At 55.8% G+C, this 22077-nt stretch overlaps 2 protein-coding genes across 2 annotated transcripts; one reads left to right on the forward strand and one right to left on the reverse strand.

The window, feature by feature from the left end:
• The first annotated feature begins 256 nt into the window (after positions 1-256).
• Positions 257-6894, forward strand: naga (N-acetylgalactosaminidase, alpha). The gene is made up of 8 exons (XM_069197065.1): positions 257-965; positions 1306-1471; positions 2498-2850; positions 3742-3836; positions 4036-4197; positions 4278-4475; positions 5138-5278; positions 6106-6894. Exons 1-8 carry the CDS (start codon positions 962-964, stop codon positions 6322-6324), a joined length of 1338 nt encoding a protein of 445 aa, XP_069053166.1. The 5' UTR covers positions 257-961; the 3' UTR covers positions 6325-6894.
• Positions 6895-7184: 290 nt separating this feature from the next.
• On the reverse strand, positions 7185-22061 carry fam234b (family with sequence similarity 234 member B). The gene is made up of 14 exons (XM_069197059.1): positions 21721-22061; positions 19645-19910; positions 14746-15192; positions 13866-13982; positions 13310-13489; positions 12989-13104; positions 12302-12455; positions 12020-12161; positions 10777-10926; positions 10601-10679; positions 9880-10044; positions 9349-9466; positions 8586-8800; positions 7185-8370 (listed from the first exon to the last, which is right to left on the reverse strand). Exons 1-14 carry the CDS (start codon positions 22059-22061, stop codon positions 8368-8370), a joined length of 2493 nt encoding a protein of 830 aa, XP_069053160.1. The 3' UTR covers positions 7185-8367.
• Between the last annotated feature and the right edge of the window lie 16 nt (positions 22062-22077).

Consider the following 22077-nt stretch of genomic DNA (forward strand, 5'->3'; position numbering starts at 1 on the left):
CGGTACTGTCCAGCTCTGTCCACCAGGGGGCGACAGAGCAACACTCCCCCCGATCCGTCCTCGCAGTTCCTGGACCCTCGGAGCATTTCCAAACTATCATCATCATCCTCATCTGGATTCAACACCTCCAGAGTTTTTACAATGACATTTCAGAAAACAGTAATAACGCTGAACTGTCTCCAGACTATTTGTAAATGTAAGAACCTTACCTTGCAAGGTGAAAGCGTACCTTATCGTAAACTCATGTCATCTTTGTCTGTGTGTGTTTGTGTAAAATGCTGAACTGTATCATGTGCGCCGGCGGTGCGATATGTACCCTTGTTTGTATCGTATACATCTCTGTTGTTGCAGTAAAAACAAAGTGTGAAAAGAGCGACCACACTCAGCCGATCGGGTCTCTTTTCAAAACGACTCCAGCTCGTCGTTCCCGGGGCGGTGATTTAATGGTGTTTTTCTTGCTCTGCGTGTCGAGTTCACCCGCAGCAGCGTCTGGCGAACACGTGACGGGCGAGCGGGTCCCGTGATCCCCGTCAGTAACTCCTCACAACTTCACAGTAGATGTCAATGTCTTACGACCTGTCTCTGGTGTAAATGCCTGTAGATGTTATTTTACTTTTATTTTTGTTTTGTCTGTCATGTTAATTGTATTTTTTATTTGCTTTGGCAACACTGATTGTACCCATCGGTCAAGCTAGTAAAGACCCTTGAATTGAACCTCCCCAAAAGTCAAGGTCGGGTTCCAGTGTTTGATTCTGGACGAGTTAGACAGGTCCCGCCCCCCCCCGAGAGTCAGCTGACACGCGTGGGCTCACGTGGCTGCGGGCACGGTCATATGACAGCGAGCAGGCCGGACACGGCACCCGGAACTGCTCGCTAGGTTGGGCCACTCCGCTCCGAAGCCCGGTTCTGTTGGGAAAGACCCGTCTGCAGGCGCGCTTCCGGACTCAGGACTCAGGACTCAATGGGTAAGTCGGGCGAGATCGTCCCTGCTGCTGCTACCGGGGCTATTAATTCTACTAGTCGGGCTGTTAGTGCTGCTAGCGGGGCTATTAATTCTACAAGTCGGGCTGTTAGTGCTGCTAGCGGGGCAATTGATTCTACTAGCAGGTCTGTTAGGGCTGCTAGCGGGGCAATTGATTCTACTAGCAGGTCTGTTAGGGCTGCTGGCCGGGCTGTTATTCCTATAGCGCCTGCCAGTCGGTAGCTACTCTCCCAGCCGTGGAGAGTCCGGCACTGCAGGAGCAGGTACGTCTGAGCCCGGCGACCGGCCTGCGGCTCGGTTCTGACTCCGGGCTTTCCCTGCAGTTTCAGGCGTGAGCCCCCGGCGGGTGGCGGTCTGGGTGCTGGCGCTCGCCGCGGCCGCCTCGGCCCTGGACAACGGGCTGATGAGGACCCCGCCGATGGGATGGCTGGCGTGGGAGCGGTTCCGCTGCGACATCGACTGCGAGAATGACCCCAAAAACTGTATCAGGTACCGTCCACTGTCTGTATTCACCCCTCTCTCTCTCAGTGCAGTGTCAGTGTACAGTAGTGTGCAGGAGGAGTGTGTGTATTAACCCCTCTCTCTCTCAGTGCAGTGTCAGTGTACAGTAGTGTGCAGGAGGAGTGTGTGTATTAACCCCTCTCTCTCTCTCAGTGCAGTGTCAGTGTACAGTAGTGTGCAGGAGGAGTGTGTGTATTAACCCCTCTCTCTCTCAGTGCAGTGTCAGTGTACAGGAGTGTGCAGGAGGAGTGTGTGTATTAACCCCTCTCTCTCTCAGTGCAGTGTCAGTGTACAGTAGTGTGCAGGAGGAGTGTGTGTATTAACCCCTCTCTCTCAGTGCAGTGTCAGTGTACAGTAGTGTGCAGGAGGAGTGTGTGTATTAACCCCTCTCTCTCTCAGTGCAGTGTCAGTGTACAGTAGTGTGCAGGAGGAGTGTGTGTATTAACCCCTCTCTCTCAGTGCAGTGTCAGTGTACAGTAGTGTGCAGGAGGAGTGTGTGTATTAACCCCTCTCTCTCTCAGTGCAGTGTCAGTGTACAGTAGTGTGCAGGAGGAGTGTGTGTATTAACCCCTCTCTCTCTCAGTGCAGTGTCAGTGTACAGTAGTGTGCAGGAGGAGTGTGTGTATTAACCCCTCTCTCTCTCAGTGCAGTGTCAGTGTACAGTAGTGTGCAGGAGGAGTGTGTGTATTAACCCCTCTCTCTCTCAGTGCAGTGTCAGTGTACAGTAGTGTGCAGGAGGAGTGTGTATTAACCCCTCTCTCTCTCAGTGCAGTGTCAGTGTACAGTAGTGTGCAGGAGGAGTGTGTATTAACCCCTCTCTCTCTCAGTGCAGTGTCAGTGTACAGTAGTGTGCAGGAGGAGTGTGTATTAACCCCTCTCTCTCTCTGTGCAGTGTCAGTGTACAGTAGTGTGCAGGAGGAGTGTGTGTATTAACCCTCTCTCTCTCTCTCTCTCTCTCTCTCTCTCTCTCTCTCTCTCTCTCTCTCTCTCTCTCTCTCTCTCTCTCTCTCTCAGTGAGAGACTCTTCATGGACATGGCAGACCGGTTGGCGGAGGATGGCTGGCGGGAGCTGGGCTACGTCTACGTCAACATCGACGACTGCTGGGCCTCCAAGCAGCGCGACGCCCAGGGGCGCCTGCAGCCCGACCCCAAGCGCTTCCCCGGGGGCATCGCCAAGCTCGCCCGCTACATGCACGACCGCGGCCTGCGTCTCGGCATCTACGGCGACCTGGGCACCTACACCTGCGGCGGCTACCCTGGCACCACGCTGGACAAGATCGAGCTGGACGCCCAGACCTTCGCCGAGTGGGGGGTGGACATGCTGAAGCTGGACGGCTGCTACTCCAACGCCTCTGTGCAGGAGCTGGGTGAGGCGGTCAGCGTGGGAAAATCACAACTCGCACTAATACTGACCCTGGAGACACCCTTTACACACGGAGATTAATACAGACCCTAATACAGACACTAGAGACACCCCTAATACATGGAGATTAATACAGACCCTAATACTGACCCTAGAGACTCCCCTAATACATGGAGATTAATACTGACCCTAGAGACACACCCCACACACAGAGATTAATACTGACCCTAGAGACACTCCTCACACACAGAGATTAATACAGACCCTAATACTGACCCTGGAGATACCCCTTACACATGGAGATTAATACTGACCCTAGAGACACCCCTTACACACGGAGATTAATACAGACCCTAATACTGACCCTAGAGACTCCCCTAATACATGGAGATTAATACAGACCCTAATACTGACCCTAGAGACACTCCTCACACACAGAGATTAATATAGACCCTAATACTGACCCTAGAGACACCCCTTACACATGGAGATTAATACTGACCCTAGAGACACCCCTTACACAGGGAGATTTATACTGACCCTGGAGACTCCCCTAATACATGGAGATTAATGCAGACCCTAATACTGACCCTAGAGACACCCCTAATACATGGAGATTAATACAGGCCCTAGAGACACACCCCACACACAGAGATTAATACAGACCCTAGAGAGACCCCTAACACGCAAAGATAATACAAACCTCAATACAGAGATTAATATAGACCCTACAGACACCCTTAACAACTGAGGCTAACTCTGGTGCAGGACATAGGGATGCCTTTTATACAATGAGGGTGATTTAAAAGTTAATAGATCCTAGGGTGATACGTGACTGCGTATACAGCAGTATTCATGGCTCTGCGTGTGTTGTCTCTCCTCCTCCCTCTGAAAGGCTACCCACTGATGTCTAAGGCTCTCCTTGCCACCGGCCGCCCCATTGGCTATTCCTGCAGTTGGCCCGCCTACCAGGGCGGGCTTCCTCCCAAGGTACCTCTTCCGATTGGCTCCCGTAGATGTCCGTTATTGCTTTTTGCATCTATCAACTTCCTGAGCTTGCTCGACGGAGGCAGTTCTCGTGCTTTTGGCCTCCTTCTCCAGTGTGGGTGGGGTGTGTCTCGGTGATAAGACCGTGAGAGAGAAGGTGCCATGACTGGAGTGTAGACTAATTGATTAATTAACACTGCAGGTTAATTACACGCTGCTGGGAGAGATCTGTAACCTGTGGAGGAACTACGGTGATATCCAGGACTCCTGGGCCAGCGTGCTGAGCATCGTCGACTGGTTCTTCAACAATCAGGACGTCCTGCAGCCTGCGGCCGGCCCGGGACGCTGGAACGACCCGGACATGGTCAGTCTGCGCGCCGGCGGCGCCCGGGGGCGGGGGCGTGCGGGGAGACGTGCCTTGACGAGCGAACCTCTCTGTCTCAGCTGATTGTAGGAGACTTCGGCCTCAGTACCGATCAGTCCCGCTCCCAGATGGCGCTGTGGGCCATCATGGCCGCCCCCCTGTTCATGTCGAATGACCTGCGAACCCTGAGCGGGGAGGCCCAGGCGCTGCTGCAGAACAAGAACGTGATCGCGGTCAACCAGGACCCCCTGGGCATCCAGGGCAGGAGGATTGTCAAGGTAAGAGAGTGTGTCTGTATGAACCACCCCCCTCTCTCTCTCAGTGCAGTGTTAATGTACTGGAGTGTCCAGTCAGTGTGTCTGTATGAACCCCCCTCTCTCTCAGTGCAGTGTTCATGTACTGGAGTGTCCAGTCAGTGTGTGTGTATGAACCCCTCTCTCTCTCAGTGCAGTGTTCATGTACTGGAGTGTCCAGTCAGTGTGTCTGTATGAACCCCTCTCTCTCTCAGTGCAGTGTTCATGTACTGGAGTGTCCAGTCAGTGTGTCTGTATTAACCCCCCTCTCTCTCAGTGCAGTGTTAATGTACTGGAGTGTCCAGTCAGTGTGTCTGTATGAACCCCTCTGTCTCTCAGTGCAGTGTTCATGTACTGGAGTGTCCAGTCAGTGTCTGTATGAACCCCTCTCTCTCTCAGTGCAGTGTTCATGTACTGGAGTGTCCAGTCAGTGTGTCTGTGTGAACCCCTCTCTCTCTCAGTGCAGTGTTCATGTACTGGAGTGTCCAGTCAGTGTGTCTGTATGAACCCCTCTCTCTCTCAGTGCAGTGTTCATGTACTGGAGTGTCCAGTCAGTGTGTCTGTATGAACCCCTCTCTCTCTCAGTGCAGTGTTCATGTACTGGAGTGTCAGTCAGTGTGTCTGTATGAACCCCTCTGTCTCTCTAGGAGAAGACTGGTATTGAAGTCTTCATGCGTCCGCTGGCAGAGTCAGCCAGTGCCCTGGTCTTCTTCAGTCGCCGCACAGACATGCCGTACAGATACCAGAGCTCCCTGAACGAGCTCGGCTACGCTGGTGGCCACTACCTGGTGGGTCTCGCTGCCTCTTCTTTCTGGTCTCGGTGACTTTTCTGCCTCATCCTCTCCGTGTCGGACGAGCTGAGAGGAGCTCACTAGTGTGCCGAGTTTCTCTGTGTGCAACACTGTGGCAGTAAAGCTGTGCTCATACTTTCTTCACTTAATGCTTATTAACCCACATTGCCCCTCCCTCTGTCCAGTCGGTGCCCAGGGACTGGCCGGGCCCCTCCTTCTGTCCCTCTGTCGAGTCAGTACTCACGGGCCCCTCCTTCTGTCCCTCTGTCGGTCGGCACTCACGGCCCCTCTGTCCAGTACACACTAACGGGCCCTTCTGTCCCTCTGTCGAGCCGGCCCTCACGGCCCCTCTGTCCCTCTGTCCAGTACACTCTAACGGGCCCCTCTGTCCCTCTGTCGAGCCAGCCCTCACGGCCCCTCTGTCCCTCTGTCCAGTACACTCTAACGGGCCCCTCTGTCCCTCTGTCCAGTACACATTCACGGCCCCCCTGTCCCTCTGTCGAGCCGGCCCTCACGGCCCCTCTGTCCAGTCCACACTAACGGGCCCCTCTGTCCAGTACACTCTAACGGGCCCCTCTGTCCCTCTGTCGAGCCGGCCCTCACGGCCCCTCTGTCCCTCTGTCCAGTACACTCTAACGGGCCCCTCTGTCCCTCTGTCGAGCCGGCCCTCACGGCCCCTCTGTCCAGTACACTCTAACGGGCCCCTCTGTCCCTCTGTCGAGCCGGCCCTCACGGCCCCTCTGTCCAGTCCACACTAACGGGCCCCTCTGTCCCTCTGTCGAGCCGGCCCTCACGGCCCCTCTGTCCCTGTGTCCCTCTCCCAGGTGTATGACTTGTTCTCCGGAGCCGCGGTCAGGCAGCTCTCCGACTCCCAGGTCTTCACCGTGTCCATCAACCCCACGGGCGTGGTCATGTGGTACGTCTACCCCATGCAGCGCGGGGGCCGGGCGGCGCAGGAGGGCGTGGGGGCAGGGCTCGGCCCCGGTTTCCACCCAGGATACAGCGGGGGTGCCAGACGCCCCCGTCCCCCCAGTCTGCTGTAAAGGCCGGGCCCCGTCTGTCCGCGGCTCCTGGGGTCCAGAGCCCCGCTCCCCCAGACGGGACGGGACCTGTGGCTCTGTGTGCTGCTCTGCTGTTCCCCACAGACTCAGCCAGGGCTCCTGATACACCCCCGAATTACTGACGCAGCGCCATCGTCCCCCCGAATTACTGATGCCAACCCCCGAATTACTGACGCAGCGCCAGTGTCCCCCCCGAATTACTGACGCAGCGCCATCGTCCCCCCGAATTGCTGACGTACTGAATGTGCCCCCCCACATTTGGACAGTGCCCCCCAGCCCCGGACAGACGCTGGACCGTCAGGAAGGCTCGTTTACAATCGGTACTACTGCTGGCAAGAAGCGTGATGGTGATCTCGCCGTCTTTCCCCAATCAGCAGGAGGGGGGAGGTGTGCGCGCGCGGGGCAGCGGGCAGGGGGCGTGTCCCAGTGAGCCGCCACGCCCCCTCCCCGCCCACCCCGGCAGAGCCACACCCTTCCTGCTCCTGATCTCTGTGAAAAACTGGCAATGGTGATTTTCTTTTCTAAATCTATTAAAAGATTTTTCACTCATGGGCTCGGAGAGCAGGCTGTGGCTCTGTGAGGTGTGAGTGTTGCTGGGGGGAGGCTGTGATGTGAGGTCACTCCTGCCCCCCACTCTCTCTGGCTCCCCAGTGGGGGTGAAGTGGGCCCCACTTGTAGTTGAAGCTATTTGGCAAGAGAAGAGCACCACCCACCCTCCTCTCTGCGTCAAACTGGGACACCTAGTGGCCACGCAGGGTGTCTGCACTACTCAGGTAAAACTTCAGCACCTTGGTACAGAGCAGATGCCAAGACACTGTAAAAACCCAGCTCCACCACAACAGTAACGATTTGAGAACAGAATTTAATTTCCTCCTGCACGGCACAGTCAAAGCCATCACCCTCAGTCCTATATACAAACAGCAGAATAACAGGCTCCTGTCCAGGACTTCAACCATACTCTTCCTCAGTCCTGAACACAGCTACATGAGACTGAACAAACAGAAACTACCCCCCATGTTCCTCTATACACAGAAGTGGTATATACCCAGAACACATTAATCAATAAATACTGTACAGCAATATCACTGTACACGTGAGACTGAAGTTAACAGAACAACAAAAATAAAATTAATGATCTTAATGACAGTAGAGCACAGAGCAGGACTGTGCAGCTCTCTATAGTAACTAGAGCGCAGAGCAGAGGACTGTACAGCTCTCTACAGGAGCTCTAGAGCGCAGAGCAGAGGACTGTACAGCTCTCTACAGGAGCTCTAGAGCGCAGAGCAGAGGACTGTGCAGCTCTCTACAGGAGCTCTAGAGCAGAGGACTGTACAGCTCTCTACAGGAGCTCTAGAGCGCAGAGCAGAGGACTATACAGCTCTCTACAGGAGCTCTAGAGCAGAGGACTGTGCAGCTCTCTACAGGAGCTCTAGAGCACAGAGCAGAGGACTGTGCAGCTCTCTACAGGAGCTCTAGAGCACAGAGCAGAGGACTGTGCAGCTCTCTACAGGAGCTCTAGAGCACAGAGCAGAGGACTGTGCAGCTCTCTACAGGAGCTCTAGAGCACAGCAGAGGACTGTACAGCTCTCTACAGGAGCTCTAGAGCGCAGAGCAGAGGGCAGAGAACTGTACAGCTCTCTACATGCACTAGACCCCTGCTGCCGGAAGCGATACCGGACCTGGTGCCAGCTCAGCTCGGTTACAGCTGGTTCCAGAGGTCCTTGACTCCAAGGGAAATTTGAACAAGTGCTGCGATCCATCCTGCAGTCTCTGCCGGGCTCTGAAGAAGCGGACGGGGACTGTATGGTTCGCTCACACACAGCACACAGACGGCCAACTTCATCTACACAACACAGGAGCGCCAGCATCTCTGCACATCCTCCTGTTGCCATGGTTACTGCATCCTGGAGGTCGCCCCGCCCCCGTCCCAGTCCGGTTTCCCTGGGAACACATTCATGCCCCTCCACTTCCGGCCAATCAGATCCTCCTTCTCCGCATGCTGATGGGCCAATCGGCCGCCTCCGTTCACTAGAGGGAAAGGAAATGCATTGAGAGTGCAGCTCGAGGTCCTCACTTCCTGTCCGTCCCCCACTTCCTTCCCCCCCTCTCTCTGGTCACTCCAGCCGGGCCGGGTGAGCTCCTGTACGGACTGGCCTGGGGTTCACAGGTCGGCTCCCCGTCCTGTTCGTCTCGGAGAGTGAAGCCCCTTTGCTCTGCCCCTCCGGGACGGCTGAGACGCGTACCTGGTGCTGCAGGAAGGTCGTCTGCCGGAAGAACTTGGAGACGGCGAAGGCCCCGGGCCGCGGGGAGCCCTCCCCCAGCCACACCGGCCGGCCCCGGGACACCGCCCCCCGCAGGCCCAGGCTGCGCAGCACCTGAGCCCCAGGCCTCTCGCCCCCAGCGGGCCGGCGGGCCACAGTCAGGTAAAACACGTCCTTCTGCTGCTCCAGGTGCACGACTGCAGGGCAGAGGCAGACAGACAGGTTTACTTACAGACAGAGCAGGCCCAGAGACAGACAGACAGGTTTACTTACAGACCAGACAGGCCCAGAGACAGACAGACAGGTTTACTTACAGACACAGCAGGCCCAGAGACAGACAGACAGGTTTACTTACAGACCAGACAGGCCCAGAGACAGACCAGACAGACAGACAGGCAGGCCCAGAGACAGACAGACAGGTTTACTTACAGACCAGACAGGCCCAGAGACAGACCAGACAGACAGACCAGACAGGCCCAGAGACAGACCAGACAGACAGACAGACAGGCAGGCCCAGAGACAGACAGACAGGTTTACTTACAGACCAGACAGGCCCAGAGACAGACAAACAGGTTTACTTACAGACCAGACAGGCCCAGAGACAGACCAGACAGACAGACAGGCAGACAGACAGGCAGACAGACAGGCTCAGATACACATCAGGCAGGCTGAGAGACAGGCATTCAGGCTCAGGGGCACTGAGAGACAGAGAGAGAGAGAAACACAGAGAGTCAGGAAGACTGACCGGCGGCTGTCCACAAGGTGTCTGTGGTCTCGGCAATCTGCAGGAGGACTGTGGGATAGGCAGGGTGCAGCAGGTACAGCCTCTGGAAGACTGCAGAGCCCTGGGGCCCCGGCGACGCCTGCAGCAGCCAGGGATCGATAACCAATCAATAACCAATCAATCCGTCAATCAGCCAGCACACCCGCCCACAGCCCCCCCTCAGCCCAGCAGTGACCCGTCAGTGGATTCGGAGAGAGTCGCTCCAGGCAAGCTGCTCTTCCTGGGGGGGTGCCGTGGTCCGGTCCGGTGGGGTCGGGCCCAGCGATCTCGCCCGGTGTCAGCCACAGGCCCGGTTCAGGGTTCGAGATGCAGCTCAGCTTCTACCCACAGCTCCAGTAGAGCTCATGGGAGCAAATTAAGGGGCAGGTAGGCAAGACTGGGGGGGGTTGGGGTATCAACAGAGCCGAGCCCCCCACACTGAGGACAGCGGGGCCGTGTGACCACTCCCAGAGCTGAGCCGGAAACCAACGGCACAACCCGCGCCGTACTCACGGTTGCCTTGGTGACGTTGCTGGAGGGCCGCGGGTCGCCCGCCCAGAAGAGGAAGGCCGAGCGGCCGGTGGAGGTCAGGACCGCCGAGCCCCGCACGCTGGGGAAGTGGGAGCTGAACTCCGCCTCCCACAGGCTCCGCCCAGACGCGCCGTCAATCACCTGCACCTGTTGGAGAAACACACTCACGCTAGCCCCTCCCACACCTGCACCAGGGCGGGACTGAGAAACACACTAGCCCCTCCCACACCTGCACCTGGGCGGGACTGAGAAACACTAGCCCCTCCCACATGCTCCGCCCACACACTCCATCAACCACCTGCACATGGGCGGGACTGAGAAACACACTAGCCCCTCCCACAACTGCCACTGGGTGGGACTGAGACACACTAGCCCCTCCCACAGGCTCCGCCCAGACGTGCCGTCAATTACCTGCACATGGGCAGGGCCGAGAAACAGTCACACTAGCCCCTCCCACAAACTGCCACTGGGCAGGACTGAGAAACACACTAGCCCCTCCCACAGGCTCCGCCCACACACTCCGTCAATCACCTGCACATGGGCGGGACTGAGAAACACACTAGCCCCTCCCACAGGCTCCGCCCACACACCCTGTCAATCACCTGCACCTGGTCAAGCTCGCCCCTCCCTAGGTGTGTGGAGGTGAGATGGCCAGGGCGGACACACGCAGGAGACACAACACCCGGGACCCATCTCCACCCACCTTCTGGACGCCGTGAGCGAGGGACTGCAGGAGCAGGTCTGGCGTCGAGTCGTTGCTGAAGAGGCCGGGCACAGGCTGGCTGGGAGAGGAAGAGGGGGGCGGGGTCACGCAGGTGGCACCCACAGAGACCCACCCTCACTCACGCGCTGAGACCCGCGGCGCCCCCCCGCGCTCACCTCTGCAGCGGCAGCGTGGCAAGGGTCCAGACGGAGCGCGCGTCAGCCCCGCCCAGCACCGACACGCCCCGGTTACCCGCCAGCACCCAGTCACTGCAGTTTACCGTTCCCACCACCAGGGGGAGCAAGAACTTCACATGCACCGTGGCCCTACAGGGGAAGACTGTGTGTGTGAGACAGCAGTGCAGTACAGCACAGAGCACGAGTTATAGCACAGAGCGCGAGTTACAGCACAGAGCGCGAGTTACAGCACAGAGCACGAGTTACAGCACACAGCGCAGTACAGCACAGAGCACGAGTTACAACACAGAGCACAGTACAGCACAGAGCACGCGAGTTACAGCACACAGCGCAGTACAGCACAGAGCACGAGTTACAACACACAGCTCAGTACAGCACAGAGCACGAGTTACAGCACAGAGCACGAGTTACAACACACAGCTCAGTACAGCACAGAGCACGAGTTACAGCACACAGTGCAGTACAGCACACAGCATGAGTTACAGCACACAGCGCAGTACAGCACACAGCGCAGTACAGCACAGAGCACGAGTTACAACACACAGCTCAGTACAGCACAGAGCACGAGTTACAGCACAGAGCACGAGTTACAACACACAGCTCAGTACAGCACAGAGCACGAGTTACAGCACACAGCGCAGTACAGCACACAGCATGAGTTACAGCACACAGCGCAGTACAGCACACAGCGCAGTACAGCACAGAGCACGAGTTACAACACACAGCTCAGTACAGCACAGAGCACGAGTTACAGCACAGAGCACGAGTTACAGCACACAGTGCAGTACAGCACACAGCATGAGTTACAGCACACAGCGCAGTACAGCACAGAGCACGAGTTACAGCACACAGTGCAGTACAGCACACAGCATGAGTTACAGCACACAGCACGAGTTACAGCACACAGCGCAGTACAGCACAGAGCACGAGTTACAGCACACAGAGCATGAGTTACAGCACACAGCGCAGTACAGCACACAGCGCAGTACAGCACAGAGCACGCGAGTTACAGCACACAGCACAGTACAGCACACAGCACGCGAGTTACAGCACAGAGCACAGTACAGCACAGAGCATGAGTTACAGCACAGAGCACGAGTTACAGCACAGAGCGCATGAGCTACAGTATAAGACACTGCTGTCTTGTAACAGAGTAACAGATTAGCAGGCAGTACAGTGGGTTAGAGTAACAGATTAACAGGCAGTACAGTGGGTTACGTACCGGGAGATGTGGATGAGGGTTGAGGAATTGGCTGTTCTCAGTTTCTCCCAGCTGGGGTCCTTAAGGCGCAGAAATGAGGGCAGAGAGTGCCTTCCATTCGCCTGCATATAAATGTCTTTCAAAGAGGCCGCCTCCACAGTGCCTGAGGAAAATGTATATAATGTTGGCTGTACTTTAAAAGGTTACACTTGCATAAAGCACCGTGGTCAGGATGAGAGTCAAAGTTGGGGTGGGATCAGGGTCAGAGGTCAAGACCAGAGCGAGAAAGCTGACGTCACTCACCCAGGCCAAACAAGATGTACTGGGCGCCCAGCCTGGTCACGTGCAGCTCTGGGCCAATCAGCTGCCCTTCTGCAGTAGTCAGGTTAAAGGTCACAGGATGACCAATCAGAGTACCAGAGGCACCAGACAGCAGGAGGAGGGAGAGGTCAGACACCTGTGAGAGAGAGGGGTTAATACAGACACACTGACTGGACACTCCAGTACATGAACACTGCACTGAGAGAGAGAGGGGTTCATACAGACACACTGACTGGACACTCCAGTACCTTAACACTGCACTGAGAGAGAGAGGGGTTCATACAGACACACTGACTGGACACTCCAGTACATGAACACTGCACTGAGAGAGAGAGGGGTTCATACAGACACACTGACTGGACACTCCAGTACATGAACACTGCACTGAGAGAGAGAGGGGTTCATACAGACACACTGACTGGACATTCCAGTACATGAACACTGTGTTACAGGAAGGTGTGCCAGGTGTATTAGTTACGTGACTGTGGAGAAGAGTCACAAGGAATTTAATGAGAAAATAGTTTTTTTCTCATTTTTAATAAACCAATTTATAAATGAACATTTCGCTCCTAGAGAGATGAATGACAGGATGTCTTTTCTTATCCACAGGGCACGTGTGTGCCAGTCTGAGCAGCGGGCAGCGAGGCGATGTCCAAGCTGAGGGGTCACCTGGTCAGCAGGCAGGGTGGCGATCAGGAGGTCAGGAACCGAGTCCCCAGTGAGGTCAGCGAGGGACACAGCCGGAGAGACGATCTTCCCGGGAGACACTGACCACAGCATTGACCCTGCAGCCAGAACAGCAACACCAGTGTAACCCAGTGACCACTGACCACTCCCTAACACACTGACCGACACACTGACCGCTGACTGCACGGCATACTGACAGCCTGACTGTATCAAACTCCAAGAGCCCACTGCATGACTCACTGCTCTGCTGACCCCAGCAGTCCGTCGAGATGTTTGTGTGTTTCCTGGTATCACAGCTCTCACCTGTGTTGCTGCTGACGGCTGTGAGGTGTGTGGATCCCATTAGCAGACACATTGACCGTCTGACCTGTCCGCCTGGAGCTGCCCAGCCCAGTCCACACTGGACCGACACCAGGGCCTCTGGAAATGCTGTGGACCACAGTGAACCTCCATCCAATCCAGATACTGCCAGCACACTGAATACTGAGAGACAGAGGGGTTAATACAGACACACTGACTGGACACTCCAGTACATGAACACTGCACTGAGAGAGAGGGGTTCATACAGACACACTGACTGGACACTCCAGTACATGAACACTGCACTGAGAGAGAGGGGTTCATACAGACACACTGACTGGACACTCCAGTACATTAACACTGCACTGAGAGAGAGGGGTTAATACAGACACTGACCGGACACTCCAGTACATGAACACTGCACTGAGAGAGAGAGGGGTTCATACAGACACACTGACTGGACACTCCAGTACTGAGAGAAGTGTACTGTTTCATGCTGGCCACTCCACACCAGTGAGCTCACAGTCCTGCAGTGTCCTGACAGTACTGGTAAAATTACCTTTGCTTTTGCCCTGGGGTTCAGCGCTGTGATTGCCCAGCTGGGTCACTCCCACAATGATGTCAGTGATGGTGTCATTGTCCACATCCCATAATGCCAGAGGAGGGAGGTTGGAATCTGCAGAGGTGAGCACAGTTATATCCCCTGACCAAGCAGCTGCCCTGCTAACTCATTTCTGTGCTCTAGTGACACAGTCAGAGTGTCGGGGGGTCAGAGTGCAGGGGGTCAGAGTGTCGGGGGGTCAGAGTGCAGGGGGTCAGAGTGTCGGGGGGTCAGGGATTCAGGGAGTCAGAGTGTCGAGGGGTCAGGGATTCAGGGGGTCAGGGATTCAGGGGGTCAGAGTGTCGGGGGGTCAGGGATTCAGGGGGTCAGAGTGTCGGGGGGTCAGGGATTCAGGGGGTCAGAGTGTCGGTGGGTCAGGGATTCAGGGGGTCAGAGTCTCGGGGGGTCAGGGATTCAGGGGGTCAGAGTGTCGGGGGGTCAGGGATTCAGGGGGTCAGGGGGTCAGGGATTCAGGGGGTCAGAGTGTCAGGGGGTCAGAGTGTCAGGGGGTCAGGGGGTCAGGGATTCAGGGGGTCAGAGTGTCGGGGGGTCAGAGTGTCGGGGGGTCAGGGATTCAGGAGGTCAGAGTGTCGGGGTTTCAGGGATTCAGGGGGTCAGAGTGTTGGGGGGTCAGGGATTCAGGGGGTCAGAGTGTCGTGGGGTCAGAGTGTCGGGGGGTCAGAGTGTCGGGGGGTCAGGGATTCAGGGGGTCAGAGTGTCGGGGTTTCAGGGATTCAGGGGGTCAGAGTGTCGGGGGGTAAGAGATTCAGGGGGTCAGGGGGTCAGTGATTCAGGGGGTCAGAGTGTCGGGGGGTCAGGGGGTCAGCCCCTCTCTAACCTGCGGTGAGCTCCAGCTCTCTCTCCCAGTGCTGGACTCCTAGCGCCTCCTGCTGGCAGGGAATGAGAAAGGCGCAGAGCAGCACGACCAGGACAGCGCAGCCCAGCGGCACCAGGAACACCGCGGTCCGAGCAGCGCTCCTCCCGGCCGCCCTCCTCTTCCCTTCCGGGTCAGAGCCGGAGCTGGGCCCGCTGGCCTCAGACTCCCTCTGGGCCCGGAACTGCCGCAGCGCCGCCGGGTCCTGCGTCTGCTTGGCCCGCAACCCGGCGCCCTTGTGCAGCCACTCTTCCTCCTCCTCCTCCTCCCCCTCCCGCCCCGCAGCCGCCTCGGCGCTGACCCGGTTCAGCCCGTTTCGGGGGTAGTTGAGGACCAGATCATCTTCCTCGCTCTCGTCACTGTCGGCCTGAGTGAGAGGATCATACTCCCCCAGGTCTGAACCCTTCTTCCCTGGAGAGAGGAGAGAGGAGAGAGGAGACACTCAACACCACACTGGAGCACAGGTCCGGCTGAACACACTGGAGCACAGGTCCGGCTGAACACACTGGAGCACAGGTCCGGCTGAACACACGTCCAGCTACACACACATCCAGCTACACACACTGGAGCACACGTCCAGCTACACACACTGGAGCACACGTCCAGCTACACAGACGTCCAGCTACACACACTGGAGCACACGTCCGGCTGAACACACTGGAGCACACGTCCGGCTGAACACACGTCCAGCTACACACACTGGAGCACACGTCCAGCTACACACACTGGAGCACACGTCCAGCTACACACACTGGAGCACACGTCCAGCTACATACACTGGAGCACACGTCCAGCTACACACACTGGAGCACACGTCCAGCTACACACACGTCCAGCTACACACACTGGAGCACACGTCCAGCTACACACACTGGAGCACACGTCCAGCTACACACACGTCCAGCTACACACACTGGAGCACACGTCCAGCTACACACACTGGAGCACACGTCCAGCTACACACACGTCCAGCTACACACACTGGAGCACACGTCCAGCTACACACACTGGAGCACACGTCCAGCTACACACACGTCCAGCTACACACACTGGAGCACACGTCCAGCTACACACACGTCCAGCTACACACACTGGAGCACACGTCCAGCTACACACACTGGAGCACACGTCCAGCTACACACACGTCCAGCTACACACACTGGAGCACACGTCCAGCTACACACACTGGAGCACACGTCCAGCTACACACACGTCCAGCTACACACACTGGAGCACACGTCCAGCTACACACACGTCCAGCTACACACACTGGAGCACACGTCCAGCTACACACACTGGAGCACACGTCCAGCTACACACACGTCCAGCTACACACACTGGAGCACACGTCCAGCTACACACACTGGAGCACACGTCCAGCTACACACACGTCCAGCTACACACACTGGAGCACACGTCCAGCTACACATATACATCGGTCTCACCATCAGCTCTTCCGGGAGTTTTGACCTGGCAGTGAAGGCACTGAGGGAGAAGGCACTCAGGGCTTTCTACGCAATAAGAAGGAGGCTCTTCAACATCAACCCACCAACAAGAATCTGGCTCCAAATATTTGAAAGTGTAATCCAACCCATTGCCCTATACGGCAGTGAAGTGTGGGGTCCCCTCACAGACCAGGATTACACCCAATGGGACAAACACCCCACAGAAACTCTGCACATGGAGATCTGTAGAAACATCCTCCATGTGCAGAGAAAAACTCCTAACAACGGGTGCAGGGCCGAATTAGGCCAGTACCCACTATTGATAAACATACAGAAGAGAGTATTAAAGTATTGGCTACACCTAAAAAACAGCTACCAAAATTCCTACCACCACAAAGCCCTGCTGAGCCAAGAGCTGAGCCCAAAACAGAGCCCCCTGAGCCAGCTGGTCCTGAGGCTCACCGACCTGAGCCACACCGACGCTAACCAGCCTCAGGACAGCACTGCTAGAGCACCACAACTTAGACTCAACCACATCACAGCACAACACACACAACACACAACCAGCCTCAGGACAGCACTGCTAGAGCACCACAACTCAGACTCAACCACATCACAGCACAACACACACAACACACAACCAGCCTCAGGACAGCACTGCTAGAGCACCACAACCCAGACTCAAGCACATCACAGCACAGATCAAACAGCAATATCTCACACACTGGGACACACACACACAAACACAACATAAACTGGAATGCTACAGAACCCTAAACAGACAATACACACTAGCTGAATATCTAACAAAACTAAATAACAGCAAACAGAAACAGACCCTGAGGAAGTACAGGCTCAGTGACCACAGCCTGGCCAGAGACACTGGACACAGGCAGACCTGGCTGCCCAGAGAGGACAGGCTCAGTGACCACAGCCTGGCCAGAGACACTGGACACAGGCAGACCTGTCTGCCCAGAGAGGACAGGCTGTGCTCCCACTGCCAGCGGGGAGAAATAGAGACAGAGTTGCACTTCCTACTGCACTGGGACATATACTCTGGGATAAGAGAAACATTCTTCCCGAAATTCAGAAATCTAATCTCAGAGTTCCCATGGACCTGCTAGAATCACAACGGGTCCCAATCCTACTGGGAGAGGGAGAAGGGAACTCAGTTGAACTGGCAGCCCAGTATGTGTCCTCCTGGGACACATTCTGAGTCAACAAAACTCTTTTCGAGTCCCGATCTATGAGCACAGGTGTCCCTCAGGGCTGTGTGAGCTCAGCAGTTCTGTTCACACTTTATACAAATGATTGTACAAGCAGTAGTCAAAGCAGCTTCATTTTCAAATTCTCAGACAATACAGCTGTTCTTGGCTTAATGCACAGCTGTGTAGATGTCAGAAATCCAAAGGTTTGTGCAATGGTGTGACAACAACAGCCTCATTCTGAATGTTAAAACAGTTTTCTGATCCCAGAGCAATTGGTGATCACTCACAAGCAGTAATCCACAATGAATTTATCACTCAGGTCGACTCATATAAGTACCCAGGTGTACACAGAGACAGTCACCTGTGCTGGACTACTCATGATGAGAGTGTTTGCTCCAAAGATCAGCAGCGCTTATATTTCTTGTGAAGACTAAGAGTGTTTGGGTTCGACAGGAAGTATCACAGGACAGGAAGGCTCACTGTTCCTCAGGCTGGGACAGATCACACACTGTATTATTATTATTGAGAGACAGGCTCACTGTCTGTTCCTCAGGCTGGGACAGGAGATCACACACTGTATTATTATTATTGAGAGACAGGCTCACTGTCTGTTCCTCAGGCTGTGACAGGAGATCACACACTGTATTATTATTATTGAGAGACAGGCTCACTGTTCCTCAGGCTGGGACAGGAGATCACACACTGTATTATTATTATTATTGAGAGACAGGTTCACTGTTCCTCAGGCTGGGACAGGAGATCACACACTGTATTATTATTATTGAGAGACAGGTTCACTGTTCCTCGGGCTGGGACAGGAGATCACACACTGTATTTTTATTATTGAGAGACAGGTTCACTGTTCCTCGGGCATTTGAAAATGAAGCTGCTTTGACTACTGCTTGTACAATCATTTGTATAAAGTGTGAGCAGAACTGGTGAGCTCACACAGCCCTGAGGGGCACCTGTGCTCATAGATCGTGACTCGAAAAGAGTTTTGTTGACCGAGTATGTGTCCCAATAGGACACATACTGGGCTGCCAATTCAACTGAGGTCCTGCCAGACCCATTGTGATTCTGGCAGGTGTGGGAACTCTGGGTTTAGAGTTGTAAATTTGGGGAAGAATACACTATCTCATACTCCACAGACATACTGTTTATAGTATCCACACTCCACAGACACACTGTTTACAGTATCCACACTCCACAAACACACTGTGTGTATAATATCCACACTCCACAGATACAACCAACAAAAAAATGATACACAAGTATATGAGGCGCGCATTTGCAGAAATTCTCTTTGGTACAACTGGTGCGTCTGCAGTGCATGTATCTGTGAACGAGGGTCTCCATCAGGTGTCTGTGACACGAGATAACATATCAGCGGCACGCAGGACGAGCGCAGCTCCGGCTACTGTCACTACTGCAACAGCTCCGGTCAGACCCCTCCAGTCCCGCAGACTGTACAATCCCCTCCAGTCCCGCACACTGTCAGACCCCTCCAGTCCCGCACACCGGTCAGACCCCTCCAGTCCCGCACACTGTCAGACCCCTCCAGTCCCGCACACCGGTCAGACCCCTCCAGTCCCGCACACCGGTCAGACCCCTCCAGTCCCGCACACTGTCAGACCCCTCCAGTCCCGCACACTGTCAGACCCCTCCAGTCCCGCACACCGGTCAGACCCCTCCAGTCCCGCAGACTGCCCTTATTACAGGTCACTGTACATGATCTATGAGGGCGATTGCGTCGCTCTTTCAGAAACACGGGGATCTCAGTCGGCTGAACTCGCTCCGTCACGCACCACCGTTATTTCACGAAGGAATATTTATCAAGAGAACGACAATTTCGCGAATCGAAGACACGCATCCCGTTGCTCATTCGACTGTGATGGGAATGTTAGCTTTACGTGTGTGGGCTCTGTGTCGCCACACGTTGGTAACTGCATCAGACAGCCCGATGGAGGGGCTGCGTGTTTAAACAGCCCCACTCCGGCTCCGCCGTGCTGCGTGCATTTATTTCTCTGTGCTTCATGAACCGTGACAGCGCTGCACAGTCAAATGAGACAAACACTGAAAAAACGGATTAACTCTAGAATGCGGCTTTTCATGCAACGACGGGAATTTATAAAACCAAAACGCAAACAACATTTTTTTTCCTATTTATAGTTACTGCTGATGTCATTTAAAATAATATAATTTTGTCTCACCCGGTAATTTCAGAGCTCGAGATAGCGCTGCTGCCATCACCTCCTGTCTCGAGCCGCAGAACCTCAATACTGTTTTTTTTTGGGCTTCAGGCGCCAGCGGTGCATTCTGGGAGGTGTAGTCTTTCTCTCGGGTACGGGGGGAGGTGAAGGGAGCTTTCCCGTGCTGCGTGCTCGAGAAAACTACATTTCCCAGGAGCGCTAAGCGTGCGGTCTGCGGAGATTGAGACGGATCTGAGAGTGTGGGACGGGATAGAGCTTCAACATGTCTGTTGAAATATGAAAAATAGTAAAATACTGAATTTAATAACATATATGTATAGAAATATACATCGATACGAAACACACAATCATTCTAAATAATCCTACTATGATTCAGAAAGTATTAACCCGGTCCTGCGGTTAAAACAACTTTTGCGGTTATATAGCGCCTTTTATTCCCCAGAGATCTCCCAGCGCTTCTAACACAGCAGGGGTACTGATGTACCGCCCCCCAGCAGAGAGCGCTAAAGGACTCGCAGCCCAGCGGGGGTCCAGACTTTTAAAATGGCAAGTCCACTCCCTCCCCTCTCTCCCTCCTCTCTCTCTCCTCTCTCTTTCCCCCCTTTCTCCCCTCTCTCTCTCCTCTCCCTCCCCTCTCTTCTCTCTCTCTCTCCTCTCCCTCCTCTCTCTTCTCTCTCTCCTCTCCCTCCTCTCTCTTCTCTCTCTCTCCTCTCCCTCCTCTCTTCTCTCTCTCTCTCCCCTCTCTCTCCCCCCTCTCTCCTCTCCCTCCTCTCTCTCTCCTCTCTCTCTCCCTCCTCTCTCTCTCCTCTCTCCCTCCTCTCTCTCTCCTCTCTCCCTCCTCTCTCTTCTCTCTCTCTCTCCCTCCTCTCTCTCTCCTCTCCCTCCCTCCTCCCTCCTCTCTCCCTCCTCTCCCTCTTCTCTCTCCTCTCTCCCTCCTCTCTCTCTCCTCTCCCTCCCCTCTCTCCTCTCTCCCTCCTCTCTCTCTCCTCTCTCCCCTCTCTCTCCTCTCCCTCCTCTCTCTTCTCTCTCTCCTCTCCCTCCTCTCTCTTCTCTCTCTCTCCTCTCTCCCCTCTCTCTCCTCTCTCCCCTCTCCCCTCTCTCTCTCCTCTCCCCTCTCTCCCCCCTCTCCCCTCTCTCTCTCTCCTCCCTCTCCCCTCCCTCTCTCGTTCCCATCACCCACAGCTCTCTGTGTAAAGACACTCTCGTGTCCCTGCGCGCCAAAAGAGACCCCCCCCCCGACCGGACTCTCTCCGCCCCCCTGAGGTGGGAGGACAAGTCTCAGTAGTGAGACAGGAGCCGCCCCTCACCTCCCAGCGCGCGGACCCCCACAGCGGGGCGCGCAGAGGCTGCGACGGCCTGCTCCCGCGCGACGAGTCCTCCAGCGCTCTTCCTCACCCCCACTCCCAGCGCAGCGCAGGCCCTGGGGACCCCCCGCCTGCCTGGGGCTCCAGGCCGCTCCCCACACAGCAGCTCTCAGGAGGGCGTGGCTGGTAAAGGCGGGGGGACTCGTCCCAGCGGGTGTCCCACCCAGGTGCTGGCCAGACCCCCACGGCTGGGCTCCAGTGGGCTGCCAGCTGGGAGCCGCAGGGTGACGTGGGCCTGGCGTCTCACACCACAGTGCCCTACGGCACGGCTCTGCACTGAAGGCTTTTTAATCGTATAAGACTGCGATATTATATCATAGCAATGTTAATAATAATAATAATGTTTCTTTATTAGCCCTATACAATTTCTTGCATTGGGAATTCGTCTTTTCGCATACCCCAGCTTTTCTCCATGGAGACACAGACACACAGACAGGGAGAGAAGCTGGGGGTCAGAGCGCAGGGTCAGCCATTGTACGGCGCCCCTGGAGCAGTTGGGGTGAAGGGCCTCGCTCAGGGGCCCAATGGAGTAGGATTCCTCTGCCGGCCGCGGGATTTGAACCGGCAACCTTCCAGCCACAGGCGCAGATCCTGAGCCACAGAGCCACCGCTCCGCCCAACGTCCCCAGGTGTGTCACCAAGAACCGAGAACCCTAGGACAATCTGCTACACGTGTCCCTATCTCACAGAGAAGATCATCTCCTGATATCACCTGGGGACAGAGCCAAGAGCTTCGGGGTTCTGCGATTCATGTTCTGGACGAGGGAAACGGGCAGAGCTTTGCGGTGTCGTGTCTCCGCCGTGCGACAGGGGGCGCTGGCGAGGCCCCGCCCACTCGCCCCTCCCCCACGCCATGGGCGCGCCCGCAGCGGCGGCGGCAGCTCCCGTCGCGCGCGGATGGCGTGTCGGCGGCCTGACGTCACGCGGGGCCAGCGGAGGACTTCCTTGAGCCCCCGGGAGTGAGCGCGCTCTGTGGAGTCTCGAGCCCAAGGCGGGTTGGCGACGTGAAGGCAGAGCGAGAGCAGGAGCACGAGCGGGCGGCCAGGCTGTCATGACAACCCGTAACCGC

Source organism: Lepisosteus oculatus, chromosome 12 (genome assembly GCF_040954835.1).
Source record: "Lepisosteus oculatus isolate fLepOcu1 chromosome 12, fLepOcu1.hap2, whole genome shotgun sequence".
NCBI lineage: Eukaryota > Metazoa > Chordata > Actinopteri > Semionotiformes > Lepisosteidae > Lepisosteus > Lepisosteus oculatus.

Coding starts and splice junctions, on each gene's coding strand:
- naga (XM_069197065.1), top strand. Junction 4,198..4,277: donor GCTGGAACGACCCGGACATG/GTCAGTCTGCGC, acceptor TCTCTGTCTCAG/CTGATTGTAGGAGACTTCGG. Junction 5,279..6,105: donor ACGCTGGTGGCCACTACCTG/GTGGGTCTCGCT, acceptor TCCCTCTCCCAG/GTGTATGACTTGTTCTCCGG.
- fam234b (XM_069197059.1), bottom strand. CDS start 22,061: ATGACAGCCTGGCCGCCCGCTCGTGCTCCTGCTCTCGCTCTGCCTTCA. Junction 9,467..9,879: donor GCAACGTCACCAAGGCAACC/GTGAGTACGGCG, acceptor TGGCTGCTGCAG/GCGTCGCCGGGGCCCCAGGG. Junction 8,801..9,348: donor CACCTTGTGGACAGCCGCCG/GTCAGTCTTCCT, acceptor TCTGCCCTGCAG/TCGTGCACCTGGAGCAGCAG.